This window comes from Anabrus simplex, chromosome 3, assembly GCF_040414725.1.
Source record: "Anabrus simplex isolate iqAnaSimp1 chromosome 3, ASM4041472v1, whole genome shotgun sequence".
NCBI classification, from domain to species: Eukaryota; Metazoa; Arthropoda; class Insecta; order Orthoptera; family Tettigoniidae; genus Anabrus; species Anabrus simplex.
In genome coordinates this window covers 519604208-519624238 of record NC_090267.1, presented here as the reverse complement: position 1 = coordinate 519624238, position 20031 = coordinate 519604208, and the positions used below count along the sequence as shown (strand labels likewise).

General features: G+C 41.3%; 1 protein-coding gene across 1 annotated transcript in view; it reads right to left on the bottom strand.

The window, feature by feature from the left end:
* LOC136866889 (receptor-type tyrosine-protein phosphatase H) overlaps positions 1–20031 on the bottom strand; it is an 819913-nt gene that overhangs the window by 440449 nt on the left and 359433 nt on the right. Inside the window, exon 8 of the mRNA XM_068227107.1 lies at positions 494–799. Coding sequence (XP_068083208.1) covers positions 494–799 — 306 coding nt within the window. The remainder of the gene's footprint in view (positions 1–493; positions 800–20031) is intronic.

Below are 20031 nucleotides of genomic sequence, written 5' to 3'. Positions count from 1 at the left end.
GATGTCAAATACAGGGTAATCTCCAGATCCAAAATTCACACACAGCAAGCTGACCGAGATGAAAGACCAAAGAAGACTGGAACAACAAGAAAGGAAGCCCCCAGTAAAAGAATGAAAGAAATATGGGTGCAAAGGAAGGCAAATTCACGCCTGTAAGTGCTTCACGTAGTCTTAATGCGCTTATTTGCACACATATAATAAGAGCCGTGCCACGTCAGAATGCGTAGTTATAACCCTGCGTGAGACACTGGCGTGGCAGGCAGCCCTCAAAACCGACACAGCCTATTAGCGGAGATAGATGAGAATAAGACGTAGCCAAATTAGCACCTGCGGATCAACTGAGGTAAGGAGAAAATTGGCTGCTTCCATTGTTTCTCAGAATGTGTATACAGTTCGTAGACAAACGTGCACAAAAGATGAGCAATAATTTGCGTGTATCTTGTTTACATGTATCAAAACAAAAGTTTCTGGAACTAGAATCAGAAGCACTCACCGCCTTCAGCCGTTGTTGCGTAACCAGTGCCAGTCGCCTCTTCCCCACTTTTCGTGTTCACGGTGACATTCACTTGATAGTCGTAATAAGGTTGCAGATCAGAGAAGGTGACCTCAGTTTCTTCTCCAGCAGTGACATTCTTTGAGACAATTGCATCAGTCTGTTCACAGCCATCTCCTTTGGGTCCTTGGGGAATCACAGAAACTGTATACCCTGTTACATCGGCCGGTATACAGCCAGTGATGTTCCACTGAACGGAAAGACTTCTGTCGCCACCGCTGACCACCACTGCTGGAGCGGGTGGATCTGCAAAGATACAAAACAGAGAACACTCATAGAAGAAGTCTCACTCTTAGAGGAAACAAGATATCGCCAGAACACAGGAAAAGTTCAATACAGTCGGGCTCGGAACACAATAAGCGCTTGGATGGAAAGGGAGGAGGCTGGCACAAGTAAATGGAAGCAATTCCACACCCACTTAGTTGTTTCGTGGTCGTCAACCCACGCTCGCAAATTAAGAGGCCCTGGAAGCTCTTTTAGTCGTCTCTTACTACAGGCAGGGGATACCGATGATGTTCTTATACCGCACCCATCCGCAGCGGGACATACGAGGAAAGGTAATTAAGGTTTGAATTTAGAACTCAATGCACAAGCTGTGGAGACTGCGACGCCCTGACCACTCCCTACAATAAGATGAAATGTGAGAATCATATTGCAGATTAAATACAAATCTTACATAAGTGTTTAAATTCCATTAGAGTATTGTATTAATGTTTTGAGGTATGTCCGTAAGCACAGTGTCGCAGAAAACAAGCAAGATTACGTATTATATCAGCTGTAAACAACATGTTTTGAAAATATAATATAGTAGCGTTGGAGAGGAAAAAGGCATTTCTGAATTTTACGGCATGTATTTTTAGACCACTTAAGTTCTTCAGGTACGACGGTTTTATTAATCATAAATGAGAGTGCATGTCTACTTTTTAACAACCTACCTACAATTTCCTTTGTTACGTGACGATGCATGCACAAGTTGGGTAATTACCTACGCATTCGAAATGATTTATCACTGAAATTCCATGGTAGGCTGTGTTTCAAATGGATACCAAAGGTCCTTCTCACTTCAAGTTTCTAAGCCTTGTTTTGTTAATTATACCTTTTCAAATGAAAGGTAAATTCAAAGGGGAACTTTGATATCAGAACAAGTGAACCGTTTGTTTATCTCCATCAGCTGCATTCCAGAGAAAGTCAGCTCGGGGTTGAGAACCGCAAAACTCCTAGCATCGAGTATGGAGCCCTTCAGTCAAATAGCAGCTAAAGTAGGACGGGATGCACCACATGCGAACCTGAGCGAGCTTTGGAAGAACAACCCTTTCCCTTCACTGCACTGCATGCCTCAGAATGCTTGAACATGGTCAAAAGAGAACAACTCAGAAAATTGGAACTGAATGAACAAATGATGCTGAGAAAAACCATGGACCACACTATACATGGAGGTATAAACAAAATGAGGCATAAGAACGAGCTTTGCCTACATTTAGACAGCATAACATCATTATTACAATTTACGGACTCCATCATATACATCGGTATTGAAACAGTTTAAATTAAGAAGTAGTGTTAGGTTTAATGGTCCACCCAATCAATACACTTCATTTTACAAGTGAAAACTTTTTTATATAAAATATATTAAACATACTTCATACGTACTTTCAAATATTCTGATGTGGATTTGGTCCCATTGCCAGAATTCAGATCTACCTCAGTACCAGTTACTATCACTGCATGGCATATTTTCAAGAAATGTCATTCCAATTTTAACTTTGAAGGTTCAAATAATTTGCAAGAAGTAATGGACAATTTTATGTAAATAATGTGTATATTTTGTATTTAGTGTATTCTCAAACAGTTCTTAAAGGACAAGGGTTATTCCATTTTAAAATTATTACACAGCAACAATGAGCATTGTTGACGTCATAGCCGAAGATGAGACGAAACATGTTTCATACATGTTTATATTAAATAGTTTTCAGTTGTAAAGTGAGGTGGACCTAGTTCTTAGCATAACACAGCCGTGAGAAAGAACGAGATTGACACCATTTCTACAGGGAGGGGACAAATGACAAAACTGGTTCCAGAAGACCTCGACATTTTTTTAAATGGTTCCAAATATATCTTCAACGGGCATAATTTTAGAATACTGATCAGACCAGCCGACACTCTACAGTCAGCGACAACATTGCGTTCTGGAGTGGAAGGAAAGTAGACTCGAGAAAAGAAAGCAACCCAAGCATAAAGATGAACGAATACTGGGCTGTGAAGAAAGCAATGAACCCATTATCTACATTATCTGGGTGACTAGGGAATCATAAAAACCAATTTATATCATATACACATTCTACTGGGTTGACACTGACACGTGCAGAGCACAACTTTCGGAAATCTCTAATTCCTTATCGCACACTTGAAGCCAAAATTCAATGCCATGCAGATGACAACCTGTCAGAACCAAATCTACAATTTTGAACATGTAATTGTGAGAAGTCATTCAGACGCCCACGATGTGATCACAGGGGTAATTTAGCCGACAAAAGAGGAAAATTAGTGCAACAACACCGATGGCTTTACGAGTATACATTGCATCATTCCAGCATTTTAAATAGTGAACGCATTATGGCAGGAATTTTGTGAGTATTTCAGTGGTAACTTGGTGTGAAATCCTGAAGAAATGAAGAAATGGGGTATTTATTGCCTTGGAATCACCACGGGGTTCCGGTGGGAAGCCCATCGTCAATAGAAGCTTGGACGCTATTAGGCTCATGATTATTCGAATAGACCAATTAAGGGTAAATCCCAGTAGAAGCTCAGTAGAGCTTGTATCATACTCAAAATAATAATGTTATTTGCCTTATATACCACTAACTACCGTACTTTTACGATTTCGGAGGCGCCGAGGCGCCGGAATTTAGTCACGCAGGAGTTCTTTTACGTACAAGTAAATCTACCGACATGAAGCAGACGTATAGGAAAACAGTCAAAAACCACCGGAGTGAGCCAGGATCGACCTCCTTTCTTGGGTTCAGAAGGCCAGAGCCTCAACCGTCTGAGCCACTCGCCCGGCGTGTGTTATTTTCAAAGTCCTTTTGCGAAGACTTAAAACTTGCAACGTGGTGTCGCGTTAGAACTCAACATTTTGACAAATATTAAAACTGGTCAAATGATAGCAACTTCGCTCATTTGCTGGGACCTTAGACTTGGTCAAAATTTTACGTGGTTCCTACGATAGTTCTTGTTTGAGTCATCAGTCCATAGACTGCTTTGATGCAGCTCTCCATGCCACCCTATCATGTGCTAACCTTTTCATTTCTACGTAACTATTGCATCCTACATCTGCTCTAGTCTGCTTGTCATATTCATACCTTGGTCTACCCCTACCGTTTTTACCACCTACATTTCCTTCAAAAACCAACTGAAGAAGTCTTGGATGTCTTAAGACGTGTCCTATCATTCTATCTATTCTGCTCGTCAACTTTAGCCAAATCGATCTCCTCTCACCAATTCGATTCAGTATCTCTTCATTCGTGATTCGCTCTATTCATCTCAACTTCAATATTCTTCTGTAACACCACATTTCAAAAGCTTCTATTCACTTTCTTTCTGAGCTACTTATAGTCCATGTTTCACTTCCATACAATGCCACGCTCCACATGAAAGTCTTCAAAAATATCTTTCTAAATCAGATATCAATGTTTGAAGTGAGCAAATTTCTTTTCTTAAGAGAGCACTTCCTTGCTTGTGCTAGTCTCCATTTTATGTCCTCCTTACTTCTGCCATCATTAGTTATTTTACTACCCAAGTAACAATATTCATCTACTTGCTTTAAGACTTAATTTCCTAATCTAATATTTCCTGCAGCACCTGCCTTCGTTCGACTGCAAACCATTACTTTTGTTTTGGACTTATTTATTTTCATATTGTACTCCTTACTCAAGACTTCATCCATACCATTCAGCAACTTCTCGAGATCCTCTGCAGTGTCAGATAAAATAACAATATCATCGACAAATCTCCAGATTTTTATTTCCTCTCCTTGGATTGTGATTCCCTTTCCAAATTCCTCTTTGATTTCCTTTATTACCTGTTCTATGTAAACATTGAAAAGGAGGGGGGACAAACTGCAGCCTTGCCTCACTCCTTTCTGGATTGCTGCTTCTTTTTCAAAGCCATCGATTCTTATCACTGCAGACTGATTTTTATACAGATTGTAGATAATTCTTCGTTCTCGGTATCTGATCCCAATCATCTTCAGAATCTTAAATAGCTTGGTCCAATCAACATTATCGAATATTTTTTCTATATCTACGAATGGGCTTGTCCTTCTTGATTCGATCCTCTAAGATCAGACGTAAAGTCAGGATTGCTTCCGGTGTTCCTACATTTCTTCTGAATCCAAATTGATCTTCTCCCAGCACAGCTTCAACTTGTTTTTCCATTCTTCTGTAAATAATACGTGTTAAAATTTTGCGGGTATGAGATACTAAGCTAATGTTGCGGTAGTTTTCACACTTGTCAGCACCAGCTTTCTTGGGAATAGGTATAACAATATTCTGCCGAAAATCGAATGGGACTTCTCCTCTCTCATACATCTTACACACTAAATGGAATAACCTTGCCATGCTGGTTTCTCCTAAGACAGTCAGTAATTCAGAGGGAATGTCATCAATTCCAGGTGCCTTGTTCCTATTTAGGTCGCTAACAGCTGTCAGACTCTGACCTCAAAATTTGATCTCCCATTATATCAGCATCAACAGCCTCTTCATGTTCCAGAACCAAATTATCTACACCTTTACCTTGATACAACTATTGGATATGCTCCTGCCATATTTCTGATTTGTCTTCTTTCCCTTGAAGTGGCTTACCATCTGAGCTTTTATTCATACACCTAGATTTCCTTTCTCTAAAAGTAGTATAATAGGCGGATTCAACCGCCACCACCCCCACCGGCTCCCAGAGGCCTCCTCCACCACCACCACAGCCACAGGCCTCCCAGAGGCCTCCTCCACCACCACCACAGCCAGAGGCCTCCCAGAGGTCTCCTCAACCGCCCGCGGGAAATTTGAATTTGTAAACAAAGCCACGTGCGTTTTGACAGCTATCATCGACAAAAACGCATCGCTAACCTCACTGCTGCCATCTTGACGGGCCTAAACCTCAGTAGTACCAACTTAACCTAACTGGCGCGAGATTTGAATTGGTAAACAAATCCGCGTGTTTTTTGACAGCCACGTGCTTTTTGACAGACAACAACGCATCGCTAACCTCAGTACTGCCACCTTGACGGGCCTAAACCTCAGTAGCACCAACTTAACCTATCTAGCGCGAGATTTGAATAGGTAAACAAATCCACGTGCTTTTTGACAGCTGTCATCCGCCATTTTTTAACTACAGAGCACCGTGCTGCATTCTTTATCGCAGTAGCTGTAAATTCGTCACCTGTCATCCGCAGTGCTGCCATCTTAACGGGCCTAAACCTTAGCGCTACCAACTTAACCTCACTAGCGCGAGATATGAATCGGTAAACAAATCCACGTGCTTTCCTGACAGCTGTCATCCGCCATCTTTAATCAACAGAACACCATGCTGCCCTCTATATCTTTGAAATGTGGTGGCAGATAATTTGAAAAATGCTTTTTGATAGCAGCCATCTTTAATCAAGGGAGCACCGTGCTGCACTCTATGTGGTAGCAGCAATTTGAAAACTTCTAAGTGCCCCTGTATGGAAACAAACCACGTGCTTTTTGGACAGCTACATCCGCCATCTTTAATAAAGGGAGTACCGTGCCGCACTCTTTAGTTGAAATGTGGTGGCGGCAATTTGAAAAATTTACGTGCTCTTGTTTGGAAACAATGCTACATGCTTAATTGACAGCTACCGTCCGCCATCTTTAATCCATAGAGCAGAGCGCTGCCCTCTTTAGCTACTTACCTTTGAAATGTGGTGGCGGATAATTTGAAAAATGCTTTTTGACAGCAGCCATCTTTAATCTAGAGAGCACCGTGCTGCCCTCTTTAGCTAGATACCTTTGAAATGTGGTGGCAGGCAATTCCACATGACAGCAGCCATCTTTAATCAAGAGAGCACCGTGCTGCCCTCTATGTGGTGGCGGCAATTTGAAACAAATTCACGCGCTTTTTTGACAGCCGTCATCCGCCATCTTTAATCAACAGAGCACAGTGCTGCCCTCTTTAGCTAGATACCTTTGAAATGTGGTGTTGGCAATTTGAAAAATTCTATGTGCTCTTGTTTGGAAACCAAGCCACGTGCTTTTTTGACAGATGTCATCCGCCATCTTTAATCAATAGAGCACTGTACTGCTATCATGCGGGCAATTTCGTCAGCTGTCATCCGCCATCTTTAATCTACAGAGCACGGTGCTGCCCTCTCTCGTAGCGGGCAATTTGAAAAGTTCTGTTAGCTGTCATCCGCCATCTTTAATCAAGAGAGCACCGTGCTGCCATCTTTAGCTAGATACCTTTGAAATGTGGTGGCGGCAAATTGAAAAATTCCACGTGCTCTTGTTTAGTAAACAAACTCACGCGCTCTTTGTCAGCTGTCATCCGCCATCTTGCATCGCAAACCTCAGTGCTACACTCTTTAGTTGAAATATGGTGGCGGATAATTTAAAAAGAAAAATTCTACAGCAGCCATCTCTCGACGCTAATTGCACAAGATGGTGGCTATACATGACTCCTTAAAGGTGCTTATGCAAGATGGCTACTATACATAGGTTCTTATGAGACTCCCTTGGGATGCTTGCGCAAGATGGCGGTTGCTGTTATGAGGCGGTTTAAGGGCCCTTGCACAAGTTGGCTAGAGACGCCCTAAGGATGTTTGCGCAAGATGGCGGCTATAAACGACTCCTTATGAGACTCCTTAAGGGTGCTTGCGCAAGATGGCTGCTGCTCTTATGAAGAAAGCTAGCTTAGAGGCTAACGTGTCGTGCTAGTTCGATTCATTAAATTTGGGGCTTAAATACAAAATGTTAAATATCTCGAAAACGGTGCATCGTAGAGCAAAACGGACAAAATTTTTCTACCCAATACCTCGGTTCGCAGTATGGGGAACAAGTAAAACATAGTCTATTGGTGAGATCAACGGTTCGGTTTCTACTTAGGCCCTTTGGCATTCGCTCTGTTTTAGCTTGTATTGAAGCAAGTCTTCGCAACATGATCAAGTCTAGCTATGGTAGAGAGTATAACGTGCCGTGCAGGTTCGATTCATTAAATTTGGGGCTTAAATGCAAAATGTTAAATATATCGAAAACGGACAAAATTTTTCTACCTAATACCTAGGTTTGCAGTATCAGGAACATGATAACATAAGAAAAACATAGTCTAATGATGAGATCGACGGTTCGATTCCTACTTAGGCCCTTCGGCATTGGCAGCTATCTATTTCTACAAGATGGCGGCTATACATAGCTTCTTATGAGACAGCTTAAGAGCGCTTGCACAAGATGGCTGCTGCTCTTATGAGACTCCCTAGGGGTGCTTGCGGGAGGTAGCAGCGACAAGACGATGACTATACACAGCTGCTTATGATACGGCCTAGAGGTGCTCACACAAGATGGTGGCTGCTCTGATGAAGAAAGCTAGCTTTGCATCGCGCAGGTATTTTTACAGCACTAAACCTCATACCTTTGAAATTTGGTGGCGGGCAATTTGAAAAATTCGACGTGCTTTTTCTTCACAGCAGCTATCTTTAGACAATAGCGGCTATACATAAGCTGTTAAGGCCTCCTCTTATGTCAAGGCATAGCTCTATCGAACAAGTTTAAACCTGCATCGGAATAGCTAGAGTAAGCACGTGCTGCAGTGATGACGTCATTATGCATGTTTAGACTTGCAAATCACTAAAGTAACATAACAAGACTAGAATCGAACACTGCACTCTCTACCATGATCATGTGATCGGAACATTGATTGAAGTGTTTAGAACCCTAAATAAGTGATCAAGACTATAATAGAACACTGTACTCGATACAACATGTGTTTAGAACATGTCAGGGGATACCTTTGTTCTAAGAAGATTAGATTACCGCACATTCCTTGTAGGGCTAATAGGCAAAAGGGCTAATGGGCTAAAGGGGTAAAGGGCTAAAGGGCTAAAGGAGCAACAACCTCATCGATCGCTATCAGCAAGAACGCTTGTACTTTGTTAAGTGTAGAAAATTAATCTTTATTTGTAAATGGTTTCATGTTCAGAACAAGGAATGGAACCTAGGGGTTACGTCTTACCTAATAAAATCCCCGAGGTGCGATGAGTTACGTTTTTCGAACTAGTGTTTGGAACACTGAACTTTTCAAGATGATAGCAGAGAGTTTAGCAATGTTCTGTTGTTGGATTATAAATTCCGCGCTACAACATGCATAAGGTGGCAGCCTTGAGGTTTACCGCCGTAAAGATGACAAGAGTGAGGTTAGCAATGTTCCGTTGTTGGATTTTAAATTCCGCGCTATAACATGCATAAGGTGGTAGCCTTGAGGTTTACCTCCGTAAAGATGGCAGCAGTGAGGTTAGCGACGCTCTATTGTCCTTCAAAGTGAGGTTAGGTTTCGTCAAGAAGACAGCTGTCAAAAAAGCACGTGGCTATGTTTACCAAACAAGAGCACGTGGCTGTGACGTCACGGTCACGTAATCAATCCTTAGCTCGACGTCGTTAAGAGCAGCATTAGGATTAGCTATGCTTAAAAGTCTTGGGAACAGAGCAGCAGTATGAATTGCCACGTTTCAAAGCGTGTACACATCACCTATCGATTTTACATGCATCGACCATCGTACTAAACTTCATGCGCTAGAGCGTGCTGCTATCTTAGCATGACCTTAAAGTACAATGAATAGCCATGTTTCAAAGCATGTATCGACTTTGCATGCAACAAATATCGTACTAAACTTCTTCCGCTAGGTTGTGCTGGTATCTTAGCATAACGCATACACATGAACTTAAAGTACAAAGAATAGCCATGTTTCAAAGCGTGTACACATTACTTATTGATTTTGCATTCATCGAATCTCGCACTGAACTTCTTCCGCTAGATTGTGCTGGTATCTTAGCATAACTTATACACAGGAACTTAAAGTACAAAGAATAGCCATGTTTCAAAGCGTGTACACATTACCCATCGATTTTGCATGCATCGACTCAAAACAAAAGCACGTGGCTGTGACGTCACGGTCACGTAGTATGCTGCGTCAGCATGAAAAGATTAATGTCTACACCTACGTAGTTAACACTCTGCTATGTTCACAAGATTTTTTACACATAAGTATTCTTTATGCTTTACGTTCGTGAACAGTTAAGATAGCAGCACACGTACAAGCGATGGTCACACGCTCTAGTAGAAGATGCATGCATTATCAAAAGGTGGTGTGTACACGCTTTTAAACCTCGCTATTCTTACCGCTGCCATGTTCACAAGATTTTTAAACATCGCTATTCTTTGTACTTTAAGTTCATGCACACTGGCTATCCTAAGATAGCAGCACAAACACATGCGAACTTTGTACATTCTAGTGGAATAAGTTTAGTACTGCGTGCATAATGGATACATGATGTGTACGCGCATTTAAACATTGCTATACTTAATGCTGCTGCTATGTTTACAAGATTTTTATACATTGCTATTCTTTATGCTTTAAGTTCGTGCACACACAAGCGATAGTCGTACGCTCTAGCAGAAGAAGTTTAGTACGATAGTCGATACATACATTATCGATAGGTGATGGGTACACGCTTTAGAACATAGCTCTTCTTTGTGCTTTAAGTTCGTCCACATAGGTTAGGGATACACAAAAGCGATTGCTACATGCTCTAGCGGAAGAAGCCTAGTACGATACTCGACGCATGTAAAATCGATAGGTTATGCTAAGATAGCAGTACACTTACAGGATTTTAGCACAATCTAATGGGAATAGTTTAGTATGATAGTCGCTCCATGCAAAATCATTAGGTAATGTGTACATGCTTTGAAACAAGGCTATTCTTTGTACTTTAATTCATGCGTACAGGTTATGCTAAGATAGCAGCACAATCTAGCGCAAGAAGTTTAGTATGATATTTGTTGCTTGCAAAATCGATAGGTAATGTGTACACGCTTTGAAACATGGCTATTCTTTGTACTTAAAGTTTATGGGTATAGGTTATGCTAAGGTAGCAGCACAATCTAGCGGAAGAAGTTTAGTAAGAGATTCTATGCAATCAAAATCAATAAGGAATATGTACACGCCTTGAAACATGGCTATTCTTTGTACTTTAAGTACATGTGTATAAGTTATGCTAAGATAGCAGCACAATCTAGCGGGAGAAGTTTAGTAAGAGATTCGATGCATGCAAAATCAATAAGTAATATGTACACGCTTTGAAACATGGCTATTCTTTGTACTTTAAGTTGATGTGTATAAGTTATACTAAGATAGCAGCACAATCTAGCGGAAGAAGTTTAGTAAGAGATTCTATGCATGCAAAATCAATAAGTAATATGCACACGCTTTGAAACATGGCTATTTTTTGTACTTTAAGGTCATGCGTATAGGTTATGCTAAGGTAGCAGCACATTCTAGAGGAAGAAGTTTAGTACGAGAGTCGATGCTTGCAAAATCGATAAGTAATATGTACACGCTTTGAAACATGGCTATTCTTTATACTTTAAGTTCATGTGTATAAGTTATAGCAAGATAGCAGCACAATCTAGAGGAAGAAGTTAAGTACGGTAGTCGATGCATGTAATATCAATAAGTAATATGCACACGCTTTGAAACATGGCTGTTCTTTGTACTTTAAGGTCATGCGTATAGGTCATGCTAAGGTAGCAGCACAATCTAGAGGAAGAAGTTTAGTACGTGAGTCGATGCTTGCAAAATCGATAGGTAATGTGTACACGCTTTGAAACATGGCTATTCTTTGTACTGTAAGTTAATACGTATAGCTTATGCTAAGATAGCAGGACGATCTAGCGGAAGAAGTTTAGTACGAGAGTCGATGCATGTAAAATCGATAGTTGATGTGTACACGCTTTGAAACGTGACTATTCCTTGTACTTTAAGTTCATGGGTATAGGTTATGCTAAGATAGCAGCACAATCTAGTGGAAGAAATTTAGTACGATATTTGATGCTTGCAAAATCAATAAGTAATGTGTACACGCTTTGAAACATGGCTACTCTTCGTACTTTAAGTTCATGTGTATAAATTATGCTAAGATAGCAGCACAATCTCGCGGAAGAAGTCTAGTACGATATTTGTTGCATGCAAAATCGATAGGTGATGTGTACAGGCTTTGAAACATGGCTATTCTTTTTACTTTAAGGTCATGCGTATAGGTTATGCTAAGATAGCAGCACAATCTAGCAGAAGAAGTTCAGTACGAGAGTCGATGCATGCAAAATCGATGGGTAATGTGTACACGCTTTGAAACATGGCTATTCTTTGTACTTTAAGTTCATGTGTATAAGCAAGACCGACTACAATATATCAGACCGTAATATCAAAACCAAGATGGTGGACGACGTGGGCGCAGTAGCTGCCGACTGATGAAGTTTAGGGTAGCACGCAATAACTTCATTTCGACGATAAACCAACTCACGATTTTCGGAGATGTCCGAATTTAGTGCCGCAGGAGTGTTTTACCTGCCAGTAAATTTACCGACACGAGGCTGACGTATTTGAGCACCTTCAAATACTACCGGACTGAGCCGGAATCAAACCCGCCAAGTTGGGGTCAGAAGGCCAGAGCTTCAACCGTCTGAACCACTCAGCCCGGCGTCACATTAAATTATTGTGTTGATACCATTGAAAGAGCTACACAATATCTGGTTCAATCAGCCAGAAATTACGAAAAGATCACGTACATATTTTGCAAACGGTGGTAGGTAATTTAACATGATAAATGTAACATCATAGGGAAAATCACTGTTGCACCGATGAAAACGCTTCGCGAACAAGTACTCATCACATATAAACAACTAGAATCACACATATTGTGCTAGAATATATGGACAACCCCACAGCAAAAGAGAACAACAAGCTGATTATTTCGAAATTTCACTTAGTCAAATAACGTTTTCTCTTAGATTACACTTCCCTGGATAGATGGAAATACATTATAAAACTGTTAAAATGATATTTATAACATCATTTGGAATGTTTAAAAATAATTTAAGGTTCGAAATTCCTCAATTTATTCACTCTCATAAGAACCATGAAATATAACGTGTTGCCTTAGTTTCGAAGTGGTGGACAATTTCTAATGTTCAGCACTCGATGAAAATGAAGTACACCCAAAGTGATTACGCCAGCTCAATGAACAGCCGCGGTGATGTTAAGCCTTCCTCACTGGAAACTTTTAAATCGTATGTTGACATATGATATAGTAGCACTTCCAACCATGATGGTAAACTTAGAAATGAAGCGTTCAAACACTAAAGATATAATAGGATTTTCCCCATTGAAGAACATGAGTAAAACAACTCTATTGACTCTAAACAATGATGTCTTTAACCTACAAGGACGAGCTACAATTTGGTGTAGACTGCTTGATAGCAGATATCCACAGCATGAATCGGAAGGTATTGGTACAATAAAACCCCTGAGTTACAAACAAAGCTAATCCCTGCAAGTTCCCCTGTGGGTGGGGGCGGTAGAATAACACCCACGGTATCCCCTGGCTGTTGTAAGAGGCGACTAAAAGGGGTCCCAGAGGCTCTGAAATTTGGAGCGTGGGTTGGCGACCTCGGGGCCCTCAGCTGAGTCTTGGCATTGCTTCCACTTACTTGTGCCAGGCTCCTCACTTTCATCTATCCTATCCGACCTCCCTTGGTCAACACTTGTTCTTTTCAGACCCAACGGTATTAGGTATAGATTCCTAGGGAGTCTTTCATTTTCATGCCCTTCGTGCCCCTTGTCTTCCTTCGCCCGATACCTTCATTTTTCGAAGTGTCGGACCCCTTCCATTCTTTTTCTGTGATTAATGTAATATAGAGGACGGTTGCCTAGTTGTACTTCCTCTTAAAACAATAATCACCACCACCACCATCCCTGCAAGTCACGATTTCTTCTGTGTAACAGTGTACAGATTGCTCCGTCTGTCACACTATAAGTTTTGTTATACACCAAGATCTAGCCAAATGTTCCCGCAGGCAAGCACAGATTCTTTCAAAATACAATTGCATCTAAATCACACGACACTTTGAAGCACATAGACACCATATCAATTATCACTATCTAAATGAATGTTTTTTTTGCTTTTTTTTTTTTTTGTAGAGGAATACGAATAGGTCCACCATTTAGAATTAGAAAAATAGTTTTCCCTAATCTCAGACTTACTGTCAGATGACATATGCACACTACTGTTTTGCAGAAATATTCACGATGTATGTTCCTGATCCACTTCTCTCTTAATGTTTCATTCCTTAGTGAACTTAAGAATAGATGTATGAGAGGCATTGCCATAGTTCGATTTAAATCCGGTTCACAACACGATCAAAACAAACATATTCTCACATGACTGCGTATAATTACAGATCTTAGTGACCACTGACCCATATAAATACACTCACATACTTATATTCTACATGGAAACTAATACTTATCGTCAACTTACATGAAATTACTCCGACTGAATAAGAAAACAAAAAACGAATAGACTCACCATTATCGGTTGGAAAGAGATCTTCCCTAACCACAAATTTTGGTTACGCACATAGCCTACGATAGTTTGGTCTTTGACTTCCAAATTTTCCCGGTGAATATTCCTTATCCATTTCTCCTGTAGACATCTATCTTCAGGGAATTTAAAAGCTTCAGCAACGATATAATTACATCTACAACCACGAATGCAACAGGAACGACCCATTTTGTGCTATGTTACAGCACGGCAATATAAAGACTAGTATACATTAAAAATAACATCAAATAAACTTCTAACAAAAGACCATACTGATAAACCGTTATAGATTACTATTTTACCAAACATATACTTTATACTTCAATAACTCGATCAAAATAACACTCTTTAACAGAATGTAAACACAGATATGAACCAACCACATGTCTCAAAAGCTCGCCCTCGAAGTCGCCATTTTCCTCCCAATCGATAGTAATATTAAGGTCTGATATATTGTAGTCGGTCTTGGTATAAGTTATGCTAAGATACCAGCACAATCTAGCGGAAGAAGTTCAGTGCGAGATTCGATGAATGCAAAATCAATAAGTAATGTGTACACGCTTTGAAACATGGCTATTCTTTGTACTTTAAGTTCATGTGTATGAGTTATGCTAAGATACCAGCACAACCTAGCGGAAGAAGTTTAGTACGATATTTGTTGCATGCAAAGTCGATAGGTAATGTGTACTCGCATTGAAACATGGCTATTCCTTGTACTTTAAGGTCATGCTAAGATAGCAGCACAATCTAGCGGAAGAAGTTTAGTACGAGATTCGATGCATGCAAAATCGATAGGTGATGTGTACACGCTTTGAAACATGGCTATTCATTGTACTGTAATTTTATGTGAATAGGTTATGCTAAGATAGCAGCACGCTCTAGCGCATGAAGTTTAGTACGATGGTCGATGCATGTAAAATCGATAGGTGATGTGTACACGCTTTGAAACGTGGCAATTCATACTGCTGCTCTGTTCCCAAGACTTTTAAGCATAGCTAATCCTAATGCTGCTCTTGACGACGTCGAGCTAAGGATTGATTACGTGACCGTGACGTCACAGCCACGTGCTCTTGTTTGGTAAACATAGCCACGTGCTTTTTTGACAGCTGTCTTCTTGACGAAACCTAACCTCACTTTGAAGGACAATAGAGCGTCGCTAACCTCACTGCTGCCATCTTTACGGAGGTAAACCTCAAGGCTACCACCTTATGCATGTTATAGCGCGGAATTTAAAATCCAACAACGGAACATTGCTAACCTCACTCTTGTCATCTTTACGGCGGTAAACCTCAAGGCTGCCACCTTATGCATGTTGTAGCGCGGAATTTATAATCCAACAACAGAACATTGCTAAACTCTCTGCTATCATCTTGAAAAGTTCAGTGTTCCAAACACTAGTTCGAAAAACGTAACTCATCGCACCTCGGGGATTTTATTAGGTAAGACGTAACCCCTAGGTTCCATTCCTTGTTCTGAACATGAAACCATTTACAAATAAAGATTAATTTTCTACACTTAACAAAGTACAAGCGTTCTTGCTGATAGCGATCGATGAGGTTGTTGCTCCTTTAGCCCTTTAGCCCTTTACCCCTTTAGCCCATTAGCCCTTTTGCCTATTAGCCCTACAAGGAATGTGCGGTAATCTAATCTTCTTAGAACAAAGGTATCCCCTGACATGTTCTAAACACATGTTGTATCGAGTACAGTGTTCTATTATAGTCTTGATCACTTATTTAGGGTTCTAAACACTTCAATCAATGTTCCGATCACATGATCATGGTAGAGAGTGCAGTGTTCGATTCTAGTCTTGTTATGTTACTTTAGTGATTTGCAAGTCTAAACATGCATAATGACGTCATCACTGCAGCACGTGCTTACTCTAGCTATTCCGATGCAGGTTTAAACTTGTTCGATAGAGCTATGCCTTGACATAAGAGGAGGCCTTAACAGCTTATGTATAGCCGCTATTGTCTAAAGATAGCTGCTGTGAAGAAAAAGCACGTCGAATTTTTCAAATTGCCCGCCACCAAATTTCAAAGGTATGAGGTTTAGTGCTGTAAAAATACCTGCGCGATGCAAAGCTAGCTTTCTTCATCAGAGCAGCCACCATCTTGTGTGAGCACCTCTAGGCCGTATCATAAGCAGCTGTGTATAGTCATCGTCTTGTCGCTGCTACCTCCCGCAAGCACCCCTAGGGAGTCTCATAAGAGCAGCAGCCATCTTGTGCAAGCGCTCTTAAGCTGTCTCATAAGAAGCTATGTATAGCCGCCATCTTGTAGAAATAGATAGCTGCCAATGCCGAAGGGCCTAAGTAGGAATCGAACCGTCGATCTCATCATTAGACTATGTTTTTCTTATGTTATCATGTTCCTGATACTGCAAACCTAGGTATTAGGTAGAAAAATTTTGTCCGTTTTCGATATATTTAACATTTTGCATTTAAGCCCCAAATTTAATGAATCGAACCTGCACGGCACGTTATACTCTCTACCATAGCTAGACTTGATCATGTTGCGAAGACTTGCTTCAATACAAGCTAAAACAGAGCGAATGCCAAAGGGCCTAAGTAGAAACCGAACCGTTGATCTCACCAATAGACTATGTTTTACTTGTTCCCCATACTGCGAACCGAGGTATTGGGTAGAAAAATTTTGTCCGTTTTGCTCTACGATGCACCGTTTTCGAGATATTTAACATTTTGTATTTAAGCCCCAAATTTAATGAATCGAACTAGCACGACACGTTAGCCTCTAAGCTAGCTTTCTTCATAAGAGCAGCAGCCATCTTGCGCAAGCACCCTTAAGGAGTCTCATAAGGAGTCGTTTATAGCCGCCATCTTGCGCAAACATCCTTAGGGCGTCTCTAGCCAACTTGTGCAAGGGCCCTTAAACCGCCTCATAACAGCAACCGCCATCTTGCGCAAGCATCCCAAGGGAGTCTCATAAGAACCTATGTATAGTAGCCATCTTGCATAAGCACCTTTAAGGAGTCATGTATAGCCACCATCTTGTGCAATTAGCGTCGAGAGATGGCTGCTGTAGAATTTTTCTTTTTAAATTATCCGCCACCATATTTCAACTAAAGAGTGTAGCACTGAGGTTTGCGATGCAAGATGGCGGATGACAGCTGACAAAGAGCGCGTGAGTTTGTTTACTAAACAAGAGCACGTGGAATTTTTCAATTTGCCGCCACCACATTTCAAAGGTATCTAGCTAAAGATGGCAGCACGGTGCTCTCTTGATTAAAGATGGCGGATGACAGCTAACAGAACTTTTCAAATTGCCCGCTACGAGAGAGGGCAGCACCGTGCTCTGTAGATTAAAGATGGCGGATGACAGCTGACGAAATTGCCCGCATGATAGCAGTACAGTGCTCTATTGATTAAAGATGGCGGATGACATCTGTCAAAAAAGCACGTGGCTTGGTTTCCAAACAAGAGCACATAGAATTTTTCAAATTGCCAACACCACATTTCAAAGGTATCTAGCTAAAGAGGGCAGCACTGTGCTCTGTTGATTAAAGATGGCGGATGACGGCTGTCAAAAAAGCGCGTGAATTTGTTTCAAATTGCCGCCACCACATAGAGGGCAGCACGGTGCTCTCTTGATTAAAGATGGCTGCTGTCATGTGGAATTGCCTGCCACCACATTTCAAAGGTATCTAGCTAAAGAGGGCAGCACGGTGCTCTCTAGATTAAAGATGGCTGCTGTCAAAAAGCATTTTTCAAATTATCCGCCACCACATTTCAAAGGTAAGTAGCTAAAGAGGGCAGCGCTCTGCTCTATGGATTAAAGATGGCGGACGGTAGCTGTCAATTAAGCATGTAGCATTGTTTCCAAACAAGAGCACGTGGAATTTTTCAAATTGCCTCCACCACATTTCAACTAAAGAGTGCGGGACGGTACTCCCTTGATTAAAGATGGCGGATGTAGCTGTCCAAAAAGCACGTGGTTTGTTTCCAAACAGGGGCACTTAGAAGTTTTCAAATTGCCGCTACCACATAGAGTGCAGCACGGTGCTCCCTTGATTAAAGATGGCTGCTATCAAAAAGCATTTTTCAAATTATCTGCCACCACATTTCAAAGATATAGAGGGCAGCATGGTGTTCTGTTGATTAAAGATGGCGGATGACAGCTGTCAGAAAAGCACGTGGATTTGTTTACCGATTCAAATCTCGCGCTAGTGAGGTTAAGTTGGTAGCACTAAGGTTTAGGCCCGTCAAGGTGGCAGTACTGAGGTTAGCGATGCGTTGTTGTCTGTCAAAAAGCACGTGGCTGTCAAATAACACGTGGATTTGTTTACCAATTCAAATCTCGCGCTAGTTAGTTTATGTTGGTACTACTGAGGTTTAGGCCCGTCAAGATGGCAGCAGTGAGGTTAGCGATGCGTTGTTGTCGATGATAGCTGTCAAAACGCACGTGGCTTTGTTTACAAATTCAAATTTCGCGCTGGTGGTGGAGGAGACCTCTGGGAGGCCTTTGGCTGTGGTGGTGGTGATGGAGGAGGCCTCTGGGAGGCCTCTGGCTGTGGTGGTGGTGGAGGAGGCCCCTGGAAGGCCTCTAGCTGTGGTGGTGGTGGTGGTGGAGGAGGCCTCTGGGAGTCGGTGGGAGTGGTGGCGGCCGAATCCGCCTATTATACTACTTCTAAAGGTTTCTTTGATTTTCCTGTATGCAGCATCTACCCTTCCCAGGACCATACAACCTTCGACATCCGTGCACTTCTCCTTCAGCCAGTCTTCCTTACCTACCTTGCACTTTCTATCCACTTGATTCTTTAATCGCCTGTACTCTTTTCTGCCCTCTTCATTTCTAGCAATCTTGTATTTTCGTCGTTCATCAATCAGGTGTAGTACCTCCTGAGTTATCCACTGACTCTTAGTTGATTTTTCTTCCTTCCTAACGTTTCTTCAGCAGCCCTACTGACTTCATTTTTCATGACTCTCCACTCTTCCTCTATAGTGTTTCCTTCAGCCTTTTCATTTAGCCCTTGTGCAACATGTTCCTTGAAACAATCCCTCACACTCTTTTCTTTCAACCTGTCTAGATCCCATCTTTTTGCATTCTTTCCTTTCTTCAATTTCTTCAACTTCAGATGGCATTTCATGACCAACAAATTGTGGTCAGAGTCCCCGTCTGCTCCTGGGAAAGTTTTGCAATCCAGCACCTGGTTTCTGAATCTCTGCCTAATCATAATGAAGTCTATTTGATACCTTCCAGTGTCTCCAGGCCTCGTCCACGTATACAGTCCTCGTTTGTGGTGTTTGAACCTAGTACTGGCGGACTAAATTATGATCAATGCAGAATTCACCCAGCCGACTTCCTCTATTGTTCCTTTGTCCCAATCCAAATTCTCCTACTGTATTACTTTCTCTTCCTTGGCCTACCACTGCATTCCAGTCTCCCATCACAATTAGATTCTCGTCACCTTTTACATATTGTATTAAATCTTCTGTCTCTTCCTATACTCTTTCGATTTCCTCATTATCCGCTGAACTAGTAGGCATATAGACCTGCACTATTGTGGTTGGCATTGGTTTGGTGTCTATCTTGACGGCAATAATTCTTTCACTATGCTGGTCGTAGTAGCTTATCCGCTGCCCTATTTTCTTATTCATTATTAAATCAACTCCTGCATTTCCCCTGTTTGATTTTGTGTTGATAATTCGGTAGTCGCCTGACCAAAAATCCTGTTCATCCTGCCAACGTACTTCGCTTATACCAACTACATCTAACTTTAGTCTATCCATCTCCCTTTTCAGATTCTCTAACGTACCACAACAATTCAAACTTCTAATATTCCACGCTCCGACTCGCAAAT